We start from the raw sequence: 23,833 nt of genomic DNA on the forward strand, positions 1-23,833 counted from the left end.
ACTGTTTATCCGATGGTGACAGTTTTGGTGGTCTACCAGGTCTTGCATGGCTGTTCTGAGTCCTATTTCCTCTGTAACTTTTAATATTGTTTTACAATTAATTTCCTTTGACTTTCTGATTCCTTAGGCAAGTGAACTATCTAATATCTAATCTCAGAAATGCCTCCTGGGAAATGAATCACTCCTACTTAACATCTGTTTTTACTGGAAATAAAATTAATGAGTGGTGGTCTCTGACTTTTGCACAGTACTGTATACAGTTACATGCAAAAGTTTGGGTGGCTCTGGTAAAATGACACATTGTTATTGATTTTATGTATTTATTTGACACACATCTGCACAACTACAGTTAATTTGCTGAATTCAACATATTTGGAAAAAACAAAAAAACAAAATTTGTCTGTGCAAAAATAAATTTGCACTTTTTTAGGTTTCCCAGTATGTTCAACTCAGTAAAAAAAACAGAAACTGTGCACTAAAATTGGCAGAAAAATGCCATATTTAAGTGTGTTCACTGTAGAGGATGTGTTACTTATTTTCACTTAGAAAATCAACTAAACATGTAGTATGACCAGGGGTGTTCAAAATGAAACAAGTGATGCCCTTAGATTTATTATTTTCATACTAGTGAAGTATATGAGATGATCATAATTTGGCAAATTTTTCATTGATGTAAAATATTTGTGCGCAAATAATGTACATATTTAAAGTAAATTCAATGTATCACTCTTTGTCAGTGTGGACTAACTCCAGTAAAATGGAGATCAGTGTAATTTAGTGCAAGGTTAGGCTCAGAAACATTTGACTATGGATTGTCTGACGTAACTGGCGAAATAATAACTCGACCTTATTTGCCAGATATTGGTACTTTTCCAAAGAAAAAATAATTTACATACAAAATACCCTCGTTCTTAGTTTATTTCCTCAGATTCTGATGTCATCGACACCAGAGAGAGTTACAGAAGACAGTATTATTTACTCCTGACCACTGCACACCTGGCTGTTGCTTTAATAAAGACCTTACAGACCCACTATCATTTCATGTGTGAGTCATGACTGATGATGTAAAGCTGACATATTTTGGTCGTTTGTATGTGTGTGTTAACCCTGTCATTAGTGGCAGGGTAGAAGTGCTGAATGTGAGTCAATGCCATGGCTTTCATTGTGTTGGATTTCAATGCAGCTACTAATATTTGCAAGAATCTGTTGGCATTGTAGAGGGTATAACCCAGGAATGTTGTTGACAGTGGTTGGAGTATTGGTATTTCTGGAAAAACAAAACAAGGAAAAAAAAACTGTGAAGTTGAGACATAATGCCGGACCAGTGGGTGGACATCACAACATTCCCTTGTAGTGATAAGAAGCAATACTGATTTGTTTCCTCCAAAGTTATGTATTAAAAACGAGAGTTCTTCAGTTTAGATGAAGATCAGGAAACTGAATGGCTAAACAACAAGCTTCAATGTAAGGCAAAATCCTACCTACGTACTGTGGAATATTTTTATGGTGTGCTTGGCTATAGAATGATACAGTAAAGTAGAGAAGGTCAGTAAATCATTGGTGCTGATGTTGGCATCTACAAAGTGGACTCTTCTGCATGAGAATGATCCATTTAGCATCAACTCCCATAGCGAGGTTTAGAGATTTAGATGAATTTTTAAAAATAAAGGCTACTTAATGACTCTTCAATGCACAGTTGTAGGAAAATCTCTTTACAATTTCTGCATAATTAAATATTTAAGATGTAAACAAAGTCATTCAGAGTGGTTTGAGGTAAAATGCATCATTTTAGAGAAACTTACGAGGGGTGGTGGTGAGAGAATCCAGACCTCTGAAGATTTCAATGCTTCTGAAAGTTCCTTCACAGAAAGTTTTAACATAAAATGGTTCCAAATACATTGCTTGATGAGACAGTTTTGAGACAAACATATTTTTAAAATGCATTCATGGCCGAGGGGTACATGTAGGGCACTGTAAGGCAAAATGGTCCCCCAAAAAGATCTTAATTTTTCAGATGTACCACTATTTTACCATCATCAAGATTACATATAAACACTCAGAACATGTGTAGGTTCACTGATGGTTTTGGATAGAAGGTAAAATGGCCATATTTACATTGTGCACATCGCAACCCCTGATTACTATCACCACCACTGTAAAGAAATCTGTGTTGATAAGTTTATCTAAAATGAACCATCTCACACCAAACCACCCTGAATGACTTTGTTTACATCTCAACCACTGACTTATGCAGATGTTTTGAAAAATGAGTGGAATTTCCCTTTAATTGCTATACAACCTTTATGTTACATGAAGGTTCTGTAGGGAACCATCCATTGGGCAAGAGTGGTGCAAACAGTGTAAAGCGACTTGAATAGAGCCGCCTGTGTTTATTATTGGTTTTATCTTTAAAACATTGCCTTCATGTTCTTAGCAGGACTGTTAAAAGTTCTATTGAAGCAGGAAAATATTTCTCGGCTGATTTATTAGGTCACAAGCTAGTTCCCAGGAAATCTGTAAAGATCTCAAGTGTGAGGTGTTGTCATAGATGGCCGAGCCTAATGTGTGCCCTCAGGAGGAGGGAGGAGGAGGAGGGTGGGTATAAAACTCCATCGCTGGAGGCAATGTTTTTATTCTCATTCATGCTGTCCAGGATTTTCATTGCTGCTTTATGAGGAAAATGAGGAAGTACGGGTTGAACAACATCTCGGATTTAGTATTTAAAAACCCTGCAGTGCCTGACGAGGTAAATGCTGCTTTGTGTGTTCACAGTTGCAAATTAAAGGCTGAATATTTTTAATTACAGAGAACTTGGAGCAGGTGTCTGTGTGTTAATGCTTTAGATTCCATGTCTGTCGGTTGATCCTGTAATAATCCACACTAACCTGGTTACTGCTGTAGGAGAAGAATGCAGACCCCAATGTTGGGAGTGGAGATGAGAATGCAGACCGGGGAAACTGGAGCAGTAAGAAAGAGTACCTGCTCTCTATGATTGGATATGCAGTTGGGCTGGGAAATGTGTGGAGGTTTCCCTATCTGACGTACAAACACGGAGGAGGTAAGCGAGCAGGTTCATCTTATGGAATGAGCTAAACACTTCAACTCATTTTTCCATTTTCATTTGTGTCCACTCACTGTCTACTGTATTAGACATGCCTGCCTTGTTGGTCCATATTGTAGATGTAAAGTCAAAGACAATAGCTCACCTGTTGCTGCACAGTTTGTGCCAACCTCTAGTGCAGTGGTCTCCAACACTGATCCTGGAGAGCTACTTTCCTGCAGAGTTTAGTTCCAACCTGCATTTCTCCCTTTACCTAACACTAATGCATCTGGTCTAGCCAATCAGGAACTTCTGAAGATGTTAATTAGATGGAGCAAGAGTTTGCAGGTTGGGGTTGGAACTAGGCATTGCAGGATGGTAGCTCCCCTATACCACGGCTCGAGACCATGGCTATAGTCCTTCATCAGTGGTCACAGGACGCTGCCCACAGGACACTGTTGGCTGGATATTTGTGGTGGGTGGACTATTCTCAGTCAGTTTAAAAACTCCAGCAGCACTGCTGTGTCTGACCCACTCAGACCAGCACAACACACACTAACACACCACCACGTCAGCGTTACTGCAGTGCTGAGAATGATCCACCACCCAAATAGTACCTGCTCTGTGGTGGTCCTGTGGAGGTCCTGACCATTGAAGAACAGGGTGAGAGGGGGCTAACAAAGAATACAGAGAAACAGATGGACTACAGTCTGTAATTGTAGAACTACAAAGTGCACCTGTATGGTAAGTGGAGCTGATAAAATGGACAATGAGCGTAGAAACAAGGAGGTGGTCATAATGTTATAGATAATCAGTGTATGGCCATTTGATTTACTGTACAAAATGTACAGTGAACCTACTGTGTGTCTTTTCAGTTCTTATATGTAATGTTAAATATGTTAAAACAGTGATGAATCCAAAAAATGTGTTTTCATTGGGAACTATTTTGCCTTATAACACCCTGCATGTACCCCTCCACTATGAATGAATTTAAAAAACAACATACATTTTAGGTCTCAGACATCAGGCAGTGTACTTGTAACCATCATGTACTAGCTTTCTGTGAGGCAGAAGCTTTAAATTCTTCAGATGCCTGGTTCCTATCACCACTGCTGTGAGCAATTCTGATTCAGCAGGTTTCTCTAGAATGGATATATTTATTTACATCTTAACCATTTAATTATGTGTGATGGTGTTCAGAACCAGTTAGAACCAAACCGAAAAGTCTGAACTCAGGGCCAGCTCTAGCCTTTTGGGGGCCCTAAACAGGATTTTTTGCAGGTCTTCAAGCTAGCTTGCTAGCTATAATGACTACTACAAGTTCTCTACATTATCTACATGTATACCTGGCTAGTTGTGTATTGGTGATGATTGGATGCTCATTTGGGATTCAAATAAATGACAAATTACAGATAACTTTCTCAACATTGTCAATCAGAATCTGTAGTCACACCGGACCATCGCCTCACTATTTACTTTGTGGGGGTGGAGCCAACGTCAGGCGACTATAGTTTGTTTTTTGTAACTGTAAGTGACAAGCAACGTTATTGACTGAGAAAGAGTTTCTCTGTTTAGTATTTTTCAGAAAGAAGATGATGCAGCTCGCCTTTTTGTTTTCTACTGGCTGTCGAACTTCAGTAAACTTCAGTGCAAAGCACAAATTAATGCTACCAGAAGCAGATTCCTTTTTCACATCCTCACATTCTTTCCCATACAAGTAAATTGGCTTTTTCGTCAGGCACATTTTACACGCGTCCAGTGTGACCAAGATCTGAAGGCCAAATGCTTTAACTCAGCTAACTTTAAGCTTAGTGGGACCTAATCCTGGTGGCAGAAGTGACAGCGTTGTTTTTTACCGTTGTATATGCATTACTTTATACACATTTAGGTATGATTTTTTACCTTTTCTGGCAACTCCTCCTCTTGTTTCACACTATTGACTATTAGTCATAACCGTGACATTCATCATAAATCACAGCCTGTGTATCTAAACCTGGGTTAACAGAGAAAGTCATAAAATGCATCAACCACATCTTTTTTTCTTTTCAAAGTTGAAACTTAGTCAGAAAGTCTAAGTTGAACTGCTTTGTTAGTCAAACCCCAGATCCACTACTTCTATGTCTAACTTCAAGCCAAATGGCATAAAGTTAACACCCAAAAAAACATACTTTTTAAGCTTTTTCTAATCTTCTCTTTTTCTTCTCCATTTTTCAGCTCCAGATGTGTGCGTTTGTTTTTTTTAGACATGATTAACTAGTTGTTTTTCCTCCTCACTCAAGCATCTTAGACAGCATAATGTTACAGTAATTACCCAGAGGTTCTTAAGGGCCCCCTTAAGATTCTGATTCTTTCACTATACTAACTGTCCCTTGATTCTCTTTTCTCAGGGGCCTTCCTGATCCCCTATGTGATCATGCTGTCTGTTGCGGGGCTGCCCCTCTTTTTCATGGAAAGCTCTTTCGGACAGTTCTGCAGCCAAGGACCCATTAACGTCTGGAAAGCCGTGCCAATCTTCCAGGGTAAGACGCAATCTCTTTACTGTCTAATCAGTAATCGCTTGATATCCTCTGTCATCTGTGTGTTTTCATTTCCTTTTATAGATAATGATGGTACAAACAATATGTTGCTTGAAAGGGAGAATCATTCAGTCTAAAGAGGAAACTGGTTATAAAAAATATATACACTTCATAAAGTGTATAGGTTTATGTAGAAACAGGATAGCCTTTGTTACTCTTGCGCATCGATGACCCTTGTGCGCCAACTCAGTCTGGCCATAACAATTCAGTTCATGCCTGCTTATTTCTGTCACCTCCAACATGTCAACTATAAGAACCGACTGTTTACTTACAATCTAATATATCCCAGACCTTGACATGTGGTGATGTTACAAGATAATTAATTATAATTTGCTTCATCTGTGAGTGGTCATAATGTTTTGGCTCATCATATATATATATATATATATATATATATATATATATATGTGTGTGTGTGTGTGTGTGTGTGTGTGTGTGTGTGTGTGTGTGTTATTTTTACTTGATTAACCTTCAAAATAGTCAGTACTCAATTATCAATATGTAATAGTGACAGCCTTCTAGTATGGACAAATAATACTGACTGTATTTTAAATGGCCTTGTGTCTTTTTGCAGGTGTTGGCATTACCATGATGCTTGTCAGCACTTTTGTGTCAATCTACTACAATGTCATCATCGCATATAGTATCTACTACTTGTTTGCATCATTTCAGTACCCACTACCATGGAGCGATTGCTCAAGCAGGTCTGACACGAACTGCAACATCACTGCTAGAGGTTCGTCAAGCACTTTTTTTTTTTCTCCATGGCTGGAAAATCAAACCAGACAGGTTAGCTAAGATGTACAAGTACCACAAACCAATGGGCGTCTGTTTGTAGGAAAAAAGGTTAAGCATTCCTCTCACATCTTATCGTGCATGAGCAAACAGCATTCCTTGGGGCCTGGTTTACGCGAAGGAACTTTGCTCCTCATATTGAACCTAGACAAAAATCACCTTTGTGGAATTTCCTTGTGAAAGAAATGTCTGGAAAACACATTACCATCCGCCACTGATAGACACGTCCAGTGCCACTTATACTTAATATGTTGCTCTTTTGTGGCATAGGGGACTTAATGGTTACTATCCTAAAATTCCTTAGGAGGTATAGCATTAGACAAAAAAAGAAAGGGGCCTTTAAATTCAGGAGGGATATACATATCCTACTTATAGTTTTATGTAGGGGACTACTTATAAATATGCACTACGATTGAACATTTCAGCAAAGTAAGAATTTTCATCAGAACCACTGTATGTAAACGTACAAGAGTTGAGTGACCGACATTACATACCAATCAAGTAGATAAATATTAATTACTCAGAGAGCCAAGTAAGGTAATGCTTTGGATGAATCATCTTCAGAGAGATGTAGTCAGAACTAAACTAAACAAGGCCAAAGTTGGCTTCTTATTCTGTGTTTTCTATCCACCTTAAATGCTGCTGTAGAGGTGATATTTGGTTCAGTACAGCTCATTACAAAGACAAACAGCAAAGACACTCTAGACTATTGTTGAACAGCAGATCGGTGTGAACCAAGTGCCAAGTGTGTATAAGTTTGTAGCTTTGGAATGCCCCCCGGACAAAAGAGACATGGGAGTTACTTGTAGGTACTTGGAGAATACTTGAATAGTATGACCAGATGAAACGACTCTCTGATTAAATGAAATGTAATGGCATGTTATCATAATTTGGCAAGTAAAATAAATCAACACTTTGCCGGGAGACAGCAGTATTGTAGCCCTTTGTTTATGCTTACATCTTTTAGCTAGGTTCCTGAAAGCAAGCACAACCACCCTGAGATAAATTAGTCCATAGCCATGGTATTTACTGTTGTTAACAGCTTGTGGTAACAAATTGTTGTTTAAGCTATGGAAAAGGATGGCACACAATGTGTTCTACTGAGCTGAAGGTTTTACAAAGTATTTTGATCTCATCTCGAGCAACGTTAGCATAATGACATACTTTTATCATATATATCTAAACAATGAAGAAAGGCAAAACCTTTAATAAAAAGCCTACCTCATCACCAGGAAGTGATGTCATGGCAATGCTTAGTAATGCTGGCAAACTCCAGATGAACTTGATGCTGGGCACCGTCAGTTTTTCTTCCGAACTTTGTGTTGTTGGGCAAGAGTAAAAAAAAGTTCCAGCGTTGTTGTAGCTCACCTATTTAACCACTAGGAGTTTGTGTATCCTTTTATTTTGACTCATGCACCTTTAAGCAAAAGTCTCCTTTGTCTCTTCATCTGATCTTCTTGTTATCTAGGAGAAACTACATAGATATTAAGATCTCTTTTCCAGTTTTTCTTTCTTGTGGGTTCTGCCATTTCATTGCTCAAGCAAAAAACAATTCCAGCATACCTCATTAAAACTGTTCACTTTTCAACAGAACATTGCAATATGACTGCTTACAATGGGAGTCTAATGGCTGTGAACACGAGCATGATGACTGATGGGAATCGGAGCTGTCTAGAAGAGTTCTCAGTTAGTGTGCTATTACAGAGTCCCAGTGAGCGCTACTGGGAGTGAGTATACTTCATGTATGTCTGTGTATGCATGAGTGTGTATATAGATCATTCTACCTAATTGGTTAAACACATTTTTGACTTTTAACTGACTTGGACTTTAGACTAAAATCCTTTGACCCTGTACCTTAATTATGCTTATTTCATTAAAATAAATGGTTGAACAGTCTGTTTTGTCACTACCGAAACAATCATAACACTACCGAAACTTTACCAAGTGTTTTGGTAGTGACTGTTTCAGTAGTGACAGTTTAAGCTAAACGCTAGCCAGTACATGAATAGCTGACATAGCTTTGAACAGATTTACACACATAAAATCAAAATTTTAGTTTACATTAAAACACTAAAAACGTTTACTTCATTGCAGAAAATGTATTAAGCGACAGGCACACACTGAATTTCAGACTTTAGGATACATGTACTTCTCTAAGAAAATACAAAGGGGGCTCATTTAGTGGGGCAATGTCCAGCCAATCAATCAACATGCTTCCACTCAACCAATCCACTCATTTGTATATGCTTCTGTAGTGGGAAGCAGCAGCAAAAATGCATTTTAAGGATGCGCTGTAGGTGGGAAGATAAATCAGCAGATATATCTTAAATAACTGTATGTCATCCGCTGCTGCATTCACTACCCCATCCATCAATGGAAAGGGACCACCACAGGACCACTACTGACCAGATGTTATTTGGGTAGTGGAGCATTGTCCTGATATGAGTGTTTCAGGCACAGTGGTGTTTTCTAGAGGATGACTGACACAAATTATATTTGGGAGCATGGGCACAGTGTCACTGGTGCAAAGCAGTGCTGTTATGAGGCATCAAAAGCTTTTTTCTGCTAATGGCACCCCCTTGTGGAGATTTTTTTAGCTTTTTGAATGTGGTTGATCAAGTGAGTTACAAGTCAGGTCCATGAGGTGCTTTGCATCTAAAAAGATCAGCTGCACATTCTAACTTTATACCTACAAAGCAAATCAACAAGGTTGCTGTCTAATAAAGTGGCCAATGAGTGTAGACAGTATGTTAAAACTCCAACACCACTGTGTCTGATATATCAGCTTGACATGTCTGGACCACTGCTGTGCTGAGCATGGTCCATCACCTGATCAATGGTGTTCCTGTGCTGGCCAGCTTCCATCTGTCTGATAGGCTTGTGTAACACTGTCATTATTTTAAAGTGACCTCAATGCTTTGTCCTTTAGTGTGGTGGCCCTGCAGCGCACCAGTAGTATGGATGAGACGGGGCCGGTAGTGTGGCATCTGGCCCTCTGCCTGCTGCTAGGCTGGATCCTGATTGCAGCAGCTCTCTTCAAAGGCATCAAGTCCTCAGGGAAAGTGAGTGTTTCCAATATATTACTTATTGATTCTTCAAAAGTCCAGAATCTACTTGTCCAGTAATAGCTGAAGGGAACCCTCAGGGCCTTCTAAGCCTTTAGAGAAGGCCTAATGATTTCTGGGAACTTAAAAATGCATGTCTCTGATTTGTGGTTTATTTTTATAAAATAGAATTATGCTTTTATTGAGCTATGCAAGCACTACAGTGCTACTCTTGTTTCAGTGTTAAGTATAGGATGGGAAAATTGGACAATCAGGAATTCTTTGTTTTCTGTGGTATCTAGGAAGATACAACTAAGCGACCTTTCCTATTGGTTACAACTTCAAGAGTTGAAGAGAAGTCCTAATGCATAATTATGAAGTAACAGAAGAATCAACTAATCATGTTTTGATTTCCAATGGGTGGGACCAATTTTGTGAGAGAAAACGTCACTCTTGGCCTTTAGGAACCTCTAGATACGTCACTGATTGTGAATACAAGCAACAGCCTAGTCAGTGGGTTGTTAGAAATGGGAAACAGTGGAAGCAGGTATTGACAGAATCACTGTAAAACTATAAAATATTTGCTAATACAAGCATGCCCGGTCTTATTCACAAAGGGTCGGTGTGGTGGCAGAAAGCATTATATTACGGACAAAAGAGGAAGATTAAAATAATATAGGAGTGAACTCATTTATCAAAAAACATAACATCACTGTAGCAACATTATCGGCTAATTTTGACAGCAATAGGACAGATGTTTGGTTAAGATTCACCATGAGGACTTGTTTTTGTACTACGTTGGAACAAAAAGTGTTACTTTATGGTACAAAAACAACTCCTGGTGAATCAAATATTGCACAATTGCTGCCAAAATTGACCAGTGAATATGGGAATATGAGACACTGGCCAAAAGTATGTTCTTCTCGGGCCTTTATGAGCATGTTAAACATCTGGGTATTTTTGACGACACCTTAGATTGTGCCCCTCTCTCACCTAATAAATAAATAAATAAATAAATAAATCAGTAAAACAGTGTAAATAGCAAAAAAATACCACATACAGTCTGCTTTTTAAAACTGGTAATGATAACAAATCACTGGTAATGCATTAAAGATTGGTTGATGGAATAGGTGGGTGTTACGATTCCTACCACAATATCTGATTAGTGATATACAGTGGCCTTAAAAAGTATCATTCATAGGCGTCATACCTAAAAATGTATTACATTTATTGCGTTAGCAAGCAAAATGTAAAACTAAGTGGCATTTATTTCAAACAGACCATTCAAAGGCCGTAATTTTCATTTGGTTTCAGTTTCAGGTCAGTATTGTTTGAGAGGTTTCTTTGCAGAATTCTGCAGGTTTGCATCTCCATGATCTCATCAATGAACACAAACTTACCGACACTATTGTAAGAAAAACATCTTCAGACTTTGGCATTTCCACCTCTGTGCTCTACAGAACTCTTTGTCCGATCTGGATGGAATTCTTCTGAAGCCTTTCTCCACACAGAGTTAACCATCAGTTTGATGTTGTGCTAAAGGTTACCAGTGGTTAAAATACTTTTGGGGCCACTCTGTGTGATATATGATTTGTGTGTATACATTCAGGTGGTGTATTTCACAGCCACGTTTCCGTATGCTGTCCTGCTGATCCTGCTGATACGTGGCGTCACTCTGGAAGGTGCAAGAAACGGCATTGAGTATTACATCGGCTCCCAGTCTAACCTCACCAAACTGGCTGAAGCTGAGGCAAGCATCAAGATTCAGTGTTAGATTTACCCCCAGTTTATAGTGCAGCTTTTGTTTTTGTCACTTTTTCCTAATAAGCTTTTCCTGTCATCTCAGTGTGCTTTCTTTCATCACACAGGTCTGGAAGGATGCAGCCACTCAAATATTTTTCTCCCTGTCTATTGCATGGGGTGGTTTAACAGCACTAGCTTCCTACAACAAATTTCATAATAACTGCTACAAAGACTCCATCATTGTGTGCATCACAAACTGCAGCACCAGCATCTTTGCTGGCTTTGCCATATTCTCCATCCTCGGACACATGGCGCATGTCTATGGCAAGCCAGTTTCGGAGGTGGCACAGGCTGGTAAGTGCACATAACTCTGAAAAAACAGCAAAAACGTAACACTAATGAGTAAACACATCTTTGAACAGATACATAAAATCATAATATTTTTCATTAAAACACAACAACGTTTACTTAATTGCAGAAAATATGTGTTTCGGTAGTGAAAATTCTTAATGTTACACAATGATTTTTTGACACATTTACCTCAAAACAATGGAATCTAACCATGGGACAAGGATGCAGTCTCACGCCCCGCTCTAAAATATCAAATATCAAAATATCAGATATCAAAACTATCGTAAACTAATGTCTCAGTCATCAGGCACCAGGTTTGAACCATTTTATGTAATAACTTTCTGTGAAGAAGCTTTTAGAGGCATTAAGCACTTGAGACATCTGGTTCCTATCACCACCACTAAATTCTAAATGTATTTAATATAATTTATTACAAAAAAAGATGGTATAAATCTAATAACGGTGAACGTTTTTTGTTAATGGCAATAACCAAATAACCAAAACTAAGATGCAACTGATCTGTTTTGTAGCATTAAGCATGCTATTATTTTTGAACCCACTTGTTCACACCAGGTAGTGACTTTTATCCTCTCTATTTAAGGCTTTGGACTTGCTTTCATTGCTTATCCTGATGCCCTCTCCAAACTTCCCATATCCCCTCTGTGGTCCATCCTGTTCTTCTTCATGCTCATAACTCTCGGTTTGGACTCCCAGTTTGCAGGAATAGGTGAGATTATCTGAGAACGCAATGCAACAAAAACAAAAAACAAAAAAAGAGACATTTCCTTGCCGAGCAGGTACATACGCTCAGTAGAAAGTGCATATATGTCAACTGTTTTTTTAATACACTACATCATTGCCAGGTGTTCTTTGGTACACTCTATCATTGTTGCTATAAAGTCATCCACGAGGTGTTATTTACATATATGAAGCATTTTAATCATATTTGTATATTTTTCCTGCCTTCACTGCTGTTTTTTTTATATCTATATATCTTTCTTTTATCTGTCTATCTAGGGTTTTTACTATTGGGTGGGGCACTGCCATACCAAATAGTATGTTAAAAATAGCACCATTAGCAGTGTATTTATTAGTGTAGTATGTGTAGTATGGCAGTTTGAGATGCAGCATATATTTGAAATTTGTATCTGTTTTACGTCAAATTAATGTTTAAGTAGCCATTATTGTTATGGCCTACTTAATGTCTCACTTGTGCTAGAAGCACCAGAAGCAACTCTGTGTCCTCTACTGCGATTATGTTCATCCTTTGGATCTGAGCTGTATGTAAAGTTAAGGGACATCAAAAGAGGAGAAAACAAATCTAGCAATGTACATCACGCTACCAGCAAGCTTAAGAAGAAAAACAGTGGCTCAAGCAGCCGTTTAAGCAGCTGTTAGCATTAGCTGGCTAGTCAATGGAGCTGGTTAGAGAAATGTTAGCTTCAAGACAGTCAAATTTTTTGTCATGGATCTGGAAACTGACAAAATGAAAAACTCCAGTCTGGGAGGCGGGGGGGCTCCTTTTAAACCAGGCAATAAACCATCTGTTTTATTTTCTTGCCCGAAATCAGTTGTTTTAAATTACATCAATTGACGTGATGACATGGTTTTATCATCGTTTGGATTGGCTTTGATTGGATTGTTTCATGAAAAGTCAAAATGCTTGCAGCTGTTGCAACTGAGTTTTAAGTGAGTTGCAAGATGCTTTACATCAGAGGTGCACAGCTCCCGAGGGCCGGTGTCCAGTTTGGTGATTTACCCACACAAACACAGCTGATTAAACTTGTCTGCTAACTGGCATGTTTAGCGGGTGTGTTTGAGTAGGGAAACCTCCAAACTGTGCTGGACACTGGCCCTCCAGAACTGGAGTTGTGCACCCCTGCTTTTGCAATTTGGATTCATGTAGGTCTAAAGCAACTAAAGTTGCCTATGTAAAGCCAACTGGATGTTCTTCATTTGCTCAATTTAAAATAATTAACATGACCTAGTTTTTGAACACGAAAACAGATTTATGATGTTTTGATGTCAGTTTTGGCCTTGTTGTGGCCCTTGCCGGCCAATATGTTGCTACTATCTGGACGCACTTCCTGCAGTATGTGAATGACCCCCTTCAAACATCTGACTAACATGTGATATATCCGGCAGAGGTCATCACAACATGTCTCCAGGATGCCTATCCTAAATTCTTGAAAGCCAAACGAGGCCTCATTACTGTTCTCATCTGCATAGTTCTCTTCCTGCTTGGCTTGCCCTGTGTCACTGGGGTAAGTACCTTTTTTTTCAGTGACCTTTCACCATGCAATATTCAAATAAACTGAAGTATAATACATAAAGTAGGATCTGTTCTTGTCCATATAATGGATAAACAAGGAAGATAAACCTTTTAAAAAAATGCAAAAAATGAAGTTTGTGGAACTGAATGGAACATGTCGTACAACATTACTAATAAAACGCTCTTTCTAAAGGCTGGTATATACTGGGTGAATCTGATAGATACCTTCTGTGCCGGATGGATTCTTCTGGTTGCTGGACTGTTGGAAGTCTTTGGGCTCTCCTGCATATATGGTCAGTTTATGGCTTCAAATGTTGTTTTGCTGAGCTCGTCCCACACTGGCCTGCCTTTATTCCTGATCTGGAATTCTGCTTTCAGGTGGGAACCGGTTCATCAAAGACATTGAGATGATGATAGGAACCAAGCACGCCCTCTTTTGGATCTGGTGGAGAGCTTGCTGGTTTTTCATCACTCCTGTCGTTCTCCTTGTGCGTATACTATAAACTCAACCTCTCACAACAACCTTGCAAATGCATACTGCTCATGTTGGTAGTAACATTCATTTGCCTTATGCAGGATTTGAACTGACAGCTGTCAGCATATACTGGTGCTCTGTTAATTACTATTTGTCAGTCAACTATTAATCCATGGTTTCTTGGTATCAGAAATTCAGTTTAAATGAGTGAAAATGTTATTAAGACTGGTAAAAAAAAATGAATACATCATTACGTGTTCAAATTAAATTCTTAAAAGTGTAAAAATAGGAAGAATGGTAACAGAGGTTTTTACTTTACGTTTCAATAATTTTCACAAAAAAATTGAATTTAGGTAAATTTATAATTTATCCCTCACTTTAAAAGTAATTGGGAAAAGCCATGGATAACTGGAAAATTAAAATCTAGATATAATAAACTATAAAATATAATTCCTACTAGTAAAATCAGAATTTTGACGTTATAACTAACATTTTTACATAAGAAATAAAACTTTTTGCAACTATGAACTATTTTGAACTATGGGATCGATACTTATCCCAATACACCTTTGATGTGGTCTTTAGGGAAGTGTGAGTCATTTAGTGTAGTCAAAGTCCTTACAGGAAAATCTGTTTGCTCAACGGCCATCTTGGCAATGCGCCAGGGCAGTTAATTCCACTCATACAAGGCCAGGTTCCTCTCTCTTTGAATGGGGAGAGACGTATGAAACCAAAACTAAAAGCCACATAAACATTTAAAAGACAGATTTGAAATCACTGATAAAATCGGAAAAAATAGCTTATTTGGCTCAAATAACACACAAAAATTGTGATTTTTCAGCTTGTTCTGGCTACTGCGGATGCGCAGGTTCATTTTATTGAAGGGCGGGACTTTCCTTGTAAACAGACACCATTTTGACTCTCAGGTGTGGTCTTGTGCACTGTGTTTTTGCACATTTAATAAATGGGACACACTTACTAGAAAGCACATGAACACATGCATCAGTACCCCAAAAAAGTTGTTGTATTTTGTGGCATCACAAAAACAAATGCATTTATGTATATTCACCTATCCAGCCTACAGCAGTTTAGCTCTGTCCATTCACACTGAAGTTATAAGGAGTGTTACAGCCCAGACTGCTTTTTTGAATGAGGCGACAGCCAATTAGAACAGAATTAAAACTTCATGTTGAATGGGCCATTTGAAATATTCCAAAATTACTTGGAAAAAACCTTACATTGACTTCAATTAGTTACAAATGTTTTTTCTTTCTCCTAGAAAGTTACCATTTTGAAGATACAAGCTTTTACTTTTTGTTAGCTTTATTAAACATTTATGCATTTTATGTTTCATTTACACACACTGTGAAGCACTTTGGGCTCCACTTGTAAACATGAAAGGTGCTAGATAAATAAAATAAGCTCTATTATTATTAAACAGTTATGTTTGTGCAGGTCATTCTTGGCTGGTCACTGTACACATTCACAGCGCCCACATATGGCTCGGTTGAGTATCCACAGTGGGGTATTGCTCTGGGCTGGTGCATGACTGTCTTCTGCCTGGTGTGGATCCCAATTGTGGCAGTCTGGAAGCTTGTGAAGGCCAGCGGAAACCCCTGGCAGGTAAGAGGGGACATAAATACATCTTATAAAAATAGCACAAACACATTAAGAGTTTATATGTTCTTCTGCTCCAGTTTCATGATTCATTTTTCTTGTAGCGTCTCAAGTCAGCGTGCTCCCCCACCGAGGACTGGGGTCCTTACCTGGAATGCCACAGAAACGAACGCTATGGCCGGGCAGGGATGAACGACACAAATGTCTATGTGATCTCAAACAAAAATAGCACCCGCCTGTAAGATACCATTGTTTGTAAATGTTTGTATTTTGTACATTTTTTTATTCAGCTTGTTTAAAGCTGTAAAGTTTACAACACTTTTTGGACTGTACAGTATCACCTATTATGCCTCCAATATACAATTCCAGTCAAAAGTTTGAGTACATTGGCTAGAAACTAGTTTTACTTGAGTCATATTTGGCTTTAGTTTTAAGTTTTAAACATAAGGACTTGTTCTGATACCTTTCTGGAGGAAATTACAATCTGTCTTCACAGATTCAGTCTGAAATAACTGGAAAGTGAAAAAATCACAAGGTTTTTATATGAAAAGTAACATCTAGCATGCAACTCACTTATAGAAATTAACTAATTATAGAATTATGATCTATTAATATAAAAACACCCCATGTCTGGTGTCACAACAGGCAATCACTGAGTACGTTATTAGAAACACCTGTACACCTGCAGTCATGCAATTAGTCTTGCAAGGCCAAACATGAGAAATTTTGGTGGAAACAGCCTTTCTATAATTTCTAAACCAGTCCAACATGCAACTGCAACTGATGTATCCTTCCAGGCCTTTGTTACCCACAGTTCTCTGCACACGAATAACGCGAAGGAACAGAAACAGCACCATGAAAATGTCGGAAAATAGAGCTGTTGGAGCAGAACTTGTTTTAAAATGCAAGTTGTTTGCGCCCTTGAATTCGTCTTTGTTACCTTAAACTGTAAAATGATTGATTAAAGCATTCATCCATATATTGTATTTTAATCAGAGGTACTTGTATACATGTAGTTTATCATATTACATAAGCTTGTTGGCGTATTAGCTACCATAGCAACAAACACAATGCAACGGACTCCATTTTCTCTTACCAGTTCCCTCACAAGTTTCACGACGCAATTCCAAGAAGTGGGACCTTTGTGGTGACGTCACCACGCATCCTCATTAAGACTGTTCCATTTGTGTGACCAATAGGCTACTAAGGAGTAGTTTTCATAGGACCGTCCTACCGAGGACCCGCCCTACCTCGGCTGCAGCCTAGGCTTTGGAACGCAGCTAATGTAGTAAGCTGTTGTGTAGTCCTAAGAAATATGGGCATACTGTAAATCTGCACCAGCCCAACACACACAGTCACCTCTATGTACAGCAAGATCTATGTTTTCTGTTTTTCAGTCATGTAGTTTACTGTCCAACACTGGAGTACTGCTCTGTACTTTTCTTGCACTGTTGTAGGCTTGTGACGCCATGAGCTTACTTAAGCTACTTTACTGTTCTTCCCTCTTTCAAAATGGGATTATCTACTAAGCCTGACATCAGTAGTCCTCGTGTTTAACATTTAAAACTTTAAGTTTGAAGCCACTGTCTGCTTTTTACAATAGTAGTTGTTAAACTGCACTCCTCTCAGCCAAGCGCAGGAATCTGAGGCTTCAGTGGGCACAGGCTCCCCCTATTTGGACAACTAAAGATCTAATGAATTGGGATTTCTGCAGATGGTAGGATGAGATTTGCTGCAATTAAATGATGTCAACATAGTCCAGAATCCTGAAGGACTGTTTCCAGCACCTCATTGAATCCATGCTGTTCTGAAAGCCCAGTACAAGAATGGTGCTCCTTATGAAGTGGCTGATGGCCCCATCTGTGGTGCTGTACTATTGTAGTTAGGTCTCAGCAGTCAAGTATTTTCATTTTATTCAATTATGTATATAATGTCAAGCTTCTGTTTAAAATTCTTGTTGTATTTTTTATTGTCTGAAATGAATGATTTTTTGAATGCTGTTAAAATCAGTGTTTTTGGGTCTCCAGTGTTTCTTTTAGTGTCATTTTTGTTTGAATCGTAAGCACAAAAGCAATTGTTTGGTATTTGTAATAAAAATGGACACATTAAATTGACTCCCTCTCAGTGGATATGAAGAACATGATCAGAGGTCATATACTACACCTTAGATGGTACATACTTACAATTATTAATTTTGTTTAATTATGTTTTGATGGAAGCAACATACAAAACAATAAGGACAGGAGACAGAGCCAGGGTTTGCTGGTTTTATTTTAGAACTGAGACTAACATAACTAAGCACCAATTAGACGAATCACATCAAGAGCTGCCTGCCAGCACGCTAAGTTCTAGATGAGGATTTAAGCCCAGTTACAGCAAGAGCAGCTAGCGTCGAAGACCAGGCCAGTGGCACAGTGCTCAAGGTAGGTCTTGCCCTGGTTGCAGCTGTAGAAGTTGTTCTTGTTGGTGGGGTCGGGGTACAGTCCGTTAGCCTTGCCAGCGCAGAAGCCGCTGCCTCCACTAGAGCTGCTGCCACTGCTGCTACTTCCGCTGCTGCCACCACTGCTAGGCTGAGCTGGGGCAGCTGTGACAGGGGGCAGGGGGTTGGCAGGGGCAGAGCAACCTGCAGTGGAGGAAGAGAAGGTGAAGGAGTGTTAGAACAAGTAATACGATTGTCCTTTGTTACTATTAGTTACAGTTTGAAATTACTATTCAATAATTTGGAATCATTGTTTTGAGTAACATAAAACCAGTTTGGTTGATGAATTCAGAATGATGGACAGAGCTGTATATGATTATAAAATGACTGAGAAAGACATAATTATCATCTAAAATGCCTCGGATTTAAAAAGTGGTGATCCCAAGGCGGATAACATGTCTGAAGCTATAATAAATAGATAATTACAGTATTATTCATCATGTATTACTTGATGTTGGTCCCAAACTACATTAGCTATTGAATAAAACATCTTTTATCTGAAAAAAGTAAGTACCTTTTGGTGTTTGACTTGTAATATTGCAATCTACATTGTATATTTTATTATTATCGACAAAATGATGCTGTGATGAGTCATTCCAAACATTTGAAGAGTAATATACAGATGCTAATATGTTCTAAGTGACTCACTCTGGCCAGTTCCCAGGCCACTCTTCAGGGTGTTGATCAGAGGGTATTTGCCCTGGTTACAGAAGGTACCACTGAAGTCGTCCAAGTCCAGAGACCACACCATAGCACCTCCAAAGTTGTTCTTCTTCAGCCAGTCAATCTGTGGGACATTGGAAATGAAAAGTACTTGACAAGATGTTGACAGACCTCAAAGTTTATATGTTTTACCAAAGTGGATAATTTATGAATGGTATAAAAATATTAGAAGCTTTACCTTGATCTGGAAGCTCTTAATGTTGTCATAGCCAACCCAGACATTCTGGCTGTTGTAGGCATATGGCACATCCTGGGGAGTATCCCATGCCTGAGTGGCTCCTTGAGACAGGAAAGTACAGATCTAGGAAGAGAACATTATATTAAAATACAAGATAAAGCCAAAGAAAGGTTACAGGTTTTCCAGAATTGTAGACCATTTATGAACCCTTCTTTTGTGCTTTTTTGAAAGATATTACATTTCAAGACACTTAGCTGTACTCTTTGTAAAAGCCTCACCTCATAGTAAGCCCAGAATCCAGACTGTCTAGTGTAGGTTCCAGCAGGGCCAGGTCCTCTACTGGGGGCTCCGACACCAGTTTCGGAAGAGCTGGCCAGCATGAAGGTGTGTCCGTAGGTGGGGAAACCAACAAGCAGCTTCTCGGCGGGAGCGCCGTTGCTCTTCCAGTAGTTCATGGCATAGTCCTGAAGTGGTGGAGGAAGGCATTTAGAACACAACAGAATTCAGACAGAGAATAGTTTCACTCTGGTTATGTGCATGGAAGGTACACGTACGACATTGAAGTAGATGTAAGATCCCTGGTCAGCTGGTCCCTGGTACAGAGGGCTGTTCTCCCCAGTCTGTGCCTCCCAAGATCCATGGAAGTCATAGGTCATCACATGGAAGTAGTCCAGAACCCTATGTAGAGAATAGATGGATTTTGTAGTCAGCTTGTTGTAACATTGTATGTCAGAATGCCTAGAACGAATCAAGAAGGGATACGAACTGGCCAATCTGGGCAATCTGGTATCCGGATTCAATGGTGCCCTTGCCAGCAGAGACGGCAGCAGTCAGCATCAGACGAGCACGGTTGGTCTGCTTTCCCTCAGCCACGAAAGCAGCCATCATTTCCTATTGTAAAGAGACACATATAGCAATGTGGGTAAGCAGAAAAGAACTGGTCTAAAGCAATATGCTGAGATGTTGTCATTAATGTGATAAATCACAATGCTTTTCTGAATATATAGTGGGTATTATTTGTGCTTTTAGAACACTGAACAACTGCATATATCATAAAAATGACAGATTCAGACCATTTATGGAGACACTGTAAACAACAACAGCAACCACCAATGTATAGTAACTGCATAGACTGCATAGCTGATTGTATGTCAGCATGTTGTCATCTTATTTAGTTAATTTATTGCTGAATTGACCTTTGCTGACATGCCTTTCAGCCAATCACAACTGTCTCTAAGCACTACTTCCTCCAAAACTGGGGTTGGCAACCTGTGTAGTACATTATCAGGATGCTGATGCCTACCTGCACAAGAGTGGTGTAGAGCTCTTTGTCCTGAGCAGGGCTACCACGGGATCCAGGGTACTCCCAGTCAATGTCCAGACCGTCGAATTCATACTGCCTCAGGAACTTAATCACGGAGCTGATGAAGGTCTGACGGTTAGCAGAAGAAGCCACCATAGCAGAGAACCTGAGAGAGAAAATAAATGAATGAATAAGAATTGGGAAAATGCATCCTGCATCATTTGAATCAAACTATACTCAAGGCTTTACATACTTGGCAGTTCCGAAGTTCCAGCCACCAATAGCCAGAAGGGTCTTCAGGTTGCTGTTCCTGTTGAAAACACAAAGAGCATTCAGCCGTCAACATTTTGATCAAAAGTGGGAAGAAAAATTATTTAATCGTAGCCAACCAGCTTGGCTGGATATCAACTTAAAGCAAAGTAAGCTGTCGTACTGGTTCTTCAGGGCCTGGAACTCGCCGTAGAGCTTGACATCATCCCACTCGTAGGTAGCAATCTCGTTGTTGTTCATGCCAGCAAAAGCATAGATCAGATGGTCACACAGGCATGGGTCAACGTTGGTGGGGAAGTACTTTCCTGCTCCGGGTCTGTACTGTCCCCAGTTGGTGAAGTAACATGACAGGATGTAGGAGGATCCTAGGTAAGGGATCAAGATGAGGTTAGTGGGAAGGTAAGGGATTCTGTTTGATAATCCTGGGAAAGAATTAGTTTTGCAGTGGAGCTATGAGGCTAATATATTAGAAAAAGTGGGTGACACAAATGTATTATAATATATTAGAATACTGGGTGACACAGTGCTGTTTTTGTATTATGGCCAAACAAAAGTCTTTTGCTCTCTGTGTCATTCCTGAAAGTTACAGATATAGTCCAATCGACCAATTTCAAACTCCGTCTTATTTTCTCAGCCTTCCAATCACTGCTTAGCAACAACTGCTGTCAGCGCACCCGTGTTTGAATTTGGAGCTCCAGCCACCGTCAAAAGATGTATCTGAGGGAGCTGTAAAAGTGAGTTCCTGTCCCCAGTAGACTATGTTTCCACCCACTTCCACAGCCAAAAACAAATTTAAAAAAACATCATTGTCATAACTTGTCTGCGAATGTTTTTTTTTACAATAAAAGCTGAAATGGGCCATGTCAAAATGTCAAGGTAAACTTCTACTTCAATGCATCGATTCATCAAAGGTAAGACATAGGACAGTCCATAAACATTCTACATGCCTGTTGTAGCAGTATACTGTAGTCTAGGACATTTAGGTTTAGGTTTCAAGTTTGCTGTGTTGTTTTTTCTCATCTTTGTACATCGTCCTTCTGATTTTAACTGCCCGCCATCACAGTATACTTTAGCCTAGGATGCTTCAGTTTAGTTTTTTTAAGTTTGCCTGGTGTTATAACATTGTGGGACATATAGCATGTTAGGAAATTGCAACTATCAATTTGGCCTACTCACTTTTTTCACAGGCCTACCCAAAAATGTATGGAAACAAAAATATACTTAGGACAAAGTCAAAAAGTATCACGTATTTAAAGGTAAAAAGGGAATGGTTTAACAAATAAAAATGCATTTGTCATACATTTGTGAAGATACATTTTGTCATATTGTCCACCCTTCTCTCACAAGAAGATTCAACTTATCTGCGGGTCATGATCACCAAAACTGGCATGGTATGAATCGTGTTTAAAGTCTCAAGCTAATAAATTTATTGGTGGACCACTGATTCGTCTTGCACGTTTTAGTGTAATATGTTGAAAGCATGGTCCAAACTAGTAAACAGATTAGCATGGCTGTGGGTAGTTTCATTTTACAATGATACTAATCTGTTTGGAGGGTTTAATAAAAAAAAAGGTGAAAATATGTTGGAACTTGACTGATAAAAAACCTCATGGTCTTTGTCTCATGAAGATTTACTTTGTACTTTGAAGGTCTAAATGAAAATGTAAAGGGTAAAATGTATGTAAGTGAATAAAGGTATGCAGTTTCAGTTTTCCTTGAGTAAAGTACAAATCTTCAACAGTAATACTTAAGAATAGTTACAAATTACAGTTACTAAAGTATTTTCCACCATAACTATACTTTTAATGCAGCACAACGGTCACATGAAGAGATATAAAAGCATCAAGAAGGAGAACCAACCAAGAATCTGAAAACTTTTGGTACAAAGAACTTACCTAGCTGCACGTGCAGCAGGAGAGCCAGTCCTAGAAAATAAAAACAAGACAATTTACATTATTTCTCCTATCAAGCACGATGGCCAATAGACAAAAAGCAATTCTATTTCATATAAAAGTGTGCTGAATACTGTATCAATTGCAGCTAGCCGGTGTAGACTTAAAGTTACATTCACTTTTTCAAGTTCCCGGTAATACTGCAGCCTAGTTGTTGGATAGTAAAATGGCAATAGTAGTGGTCTAATTACTGCAATATACAGAAAAAGAGTAAGCTTTTTAACATCCTGATAAGGCCTGTAGTCAGATTTCTAAGTATGAAGGCATATTGCAACTTACCAACACAAACCAGAAGCTTGCCCATGTTGCCTATGTACAACATCCAGTAGGAATCTCCCCCTTTATATACCCCTGGGTGACACCACTTTCCTTGTTCGGTTCTCCTTCACACATATTTACCCGGCCCCAATCTGACATCCGTCAGCACTTTTAAAGGGTTTGAACAATGATAATGTTCCAGACATGTTTCATTGTTTAGCAGATAAACTTCATCTGCCCTTGTTCTCAAGGAACAATGTATCGCTGACATTTCAAAACGCATCTTAAATGCACAGATTTAGAAGAGGTCTGAGGTCACAAGCATATATTAATACACTTATTTTCTACATCACTCAGGAAACATTCACTTATTTACATTTCATATGCTGAAATTAAAATATCTCAAAGTGCTTTGTTGGAAGACAAAGACGTAAACGTAAACAGTACATACGTTTCAACGTCATCATCGCATGAGAGACTCACATTGTTAGCGAAGTACACTCTTAAACATAAAAGTGACATAAAAGAACTACTTTTGGTTCCCTGAATGGTTGGTTGTTCTTTAGAGAACCTTTTATGTGAATTTTAAAGAACCTCTGCGTAACTAAATAGTTCTTATATGGATATAGCTCCTTTTACATTATGTGAAGTTTCTTTAACATCTTTAAAGGTTCTTCACTGTCACAGATCTCATGTTCATATACGGTTATTAGGGAATCGAAACGGTTCTTATGTGGCATCACTCAAAGAACCCATG

The 23,833-nt window shown here is 38.9% G+C and overlaps 2 protein-coding genes across 2 annotated transcripts; one reads left to right on the plus strand and one right to left on the minus strand.

Moving 5' to 3' along the window:
- Nucleotides 1–2,594: 2,594 nt before the first annotated feature.
- On the plus strand, nt 2,595–17,997 carry slc6a14 (solute carrier family 6 member 14). The gene is made up of 14 exons (XM_036560111.1): nt 2,595–2,746; nt 2,902–3,058; nt 5,428–5,559; nt 6,191–6,352; nt 8,003–8,138; nt 9,341–9,473; nt 11,065–11,205; nt 11,324–11,552; nt 12,151–12,276; nt 13,695–13,813; nt 14,015–14,114; nt 14,200–14,309; nt 15,752–15,919; nt 16,018–17,997. The coding sequence occupies exons 1-14, from the start codon at nt 2,672–2,674 to the stop codon at nt 16,153–16,155; spliced, it is 1,926 nt and encodes a 641-aa protein (XP_036416004.1). The 5' UTR covers nt 2,595–2,671; the 3' UTR covers nt 16,156–17,997.
- A 169-nt stretch (nt 17,998–18,166) lies between these two features.
- Nucleotides 18,167–23,199, minus strand: LOC118799775 (acidic mammalian chitinase-like). Its single transcript, XM_036559808.1, has 11 exons — nt 23,098–23,199; nt 22,762–22,791; nt 21,030–21,231; nt 20,850–20,906; nt 20,597–20,762; nt 20,060–20,184; nt 19,848–19,971; nt 19,572–19,757; nt 19,294–19,416; nt 19,041–19,179; nt 18,167–18,536 (listed from the first exon to the last, which is right to left on the minus strand). Exons 1-11 carry the CDS (start codon nt 23,138–23,140, stop codon nt 18,274–18,276), a joined length of 1,458 nt encoding a protein of 485 aa, XP_036415701.1. The 5' UTR covers nt 23,141–23,199; the 3' UTR covers nt 18,167–18,273.
- Between the last annotated feature and the right edge of the window lie 634 nt (nt 23,200–23,833).

The sequence above is a fragment of the Colossoma macropomum genome, unplaced genomic scaffold, assembly GCF_904425465.1.
Source record: "Colossoma macropomum unplaced genomic scaffold, Colossoma_macropomum, whole genome shotgun sequence".
NCBI lineage: Eukaryota > Metazoa > Chordata > Actinopteri > Characiformes > Serrasalmidae > Colossoma > Colossoma macropomum.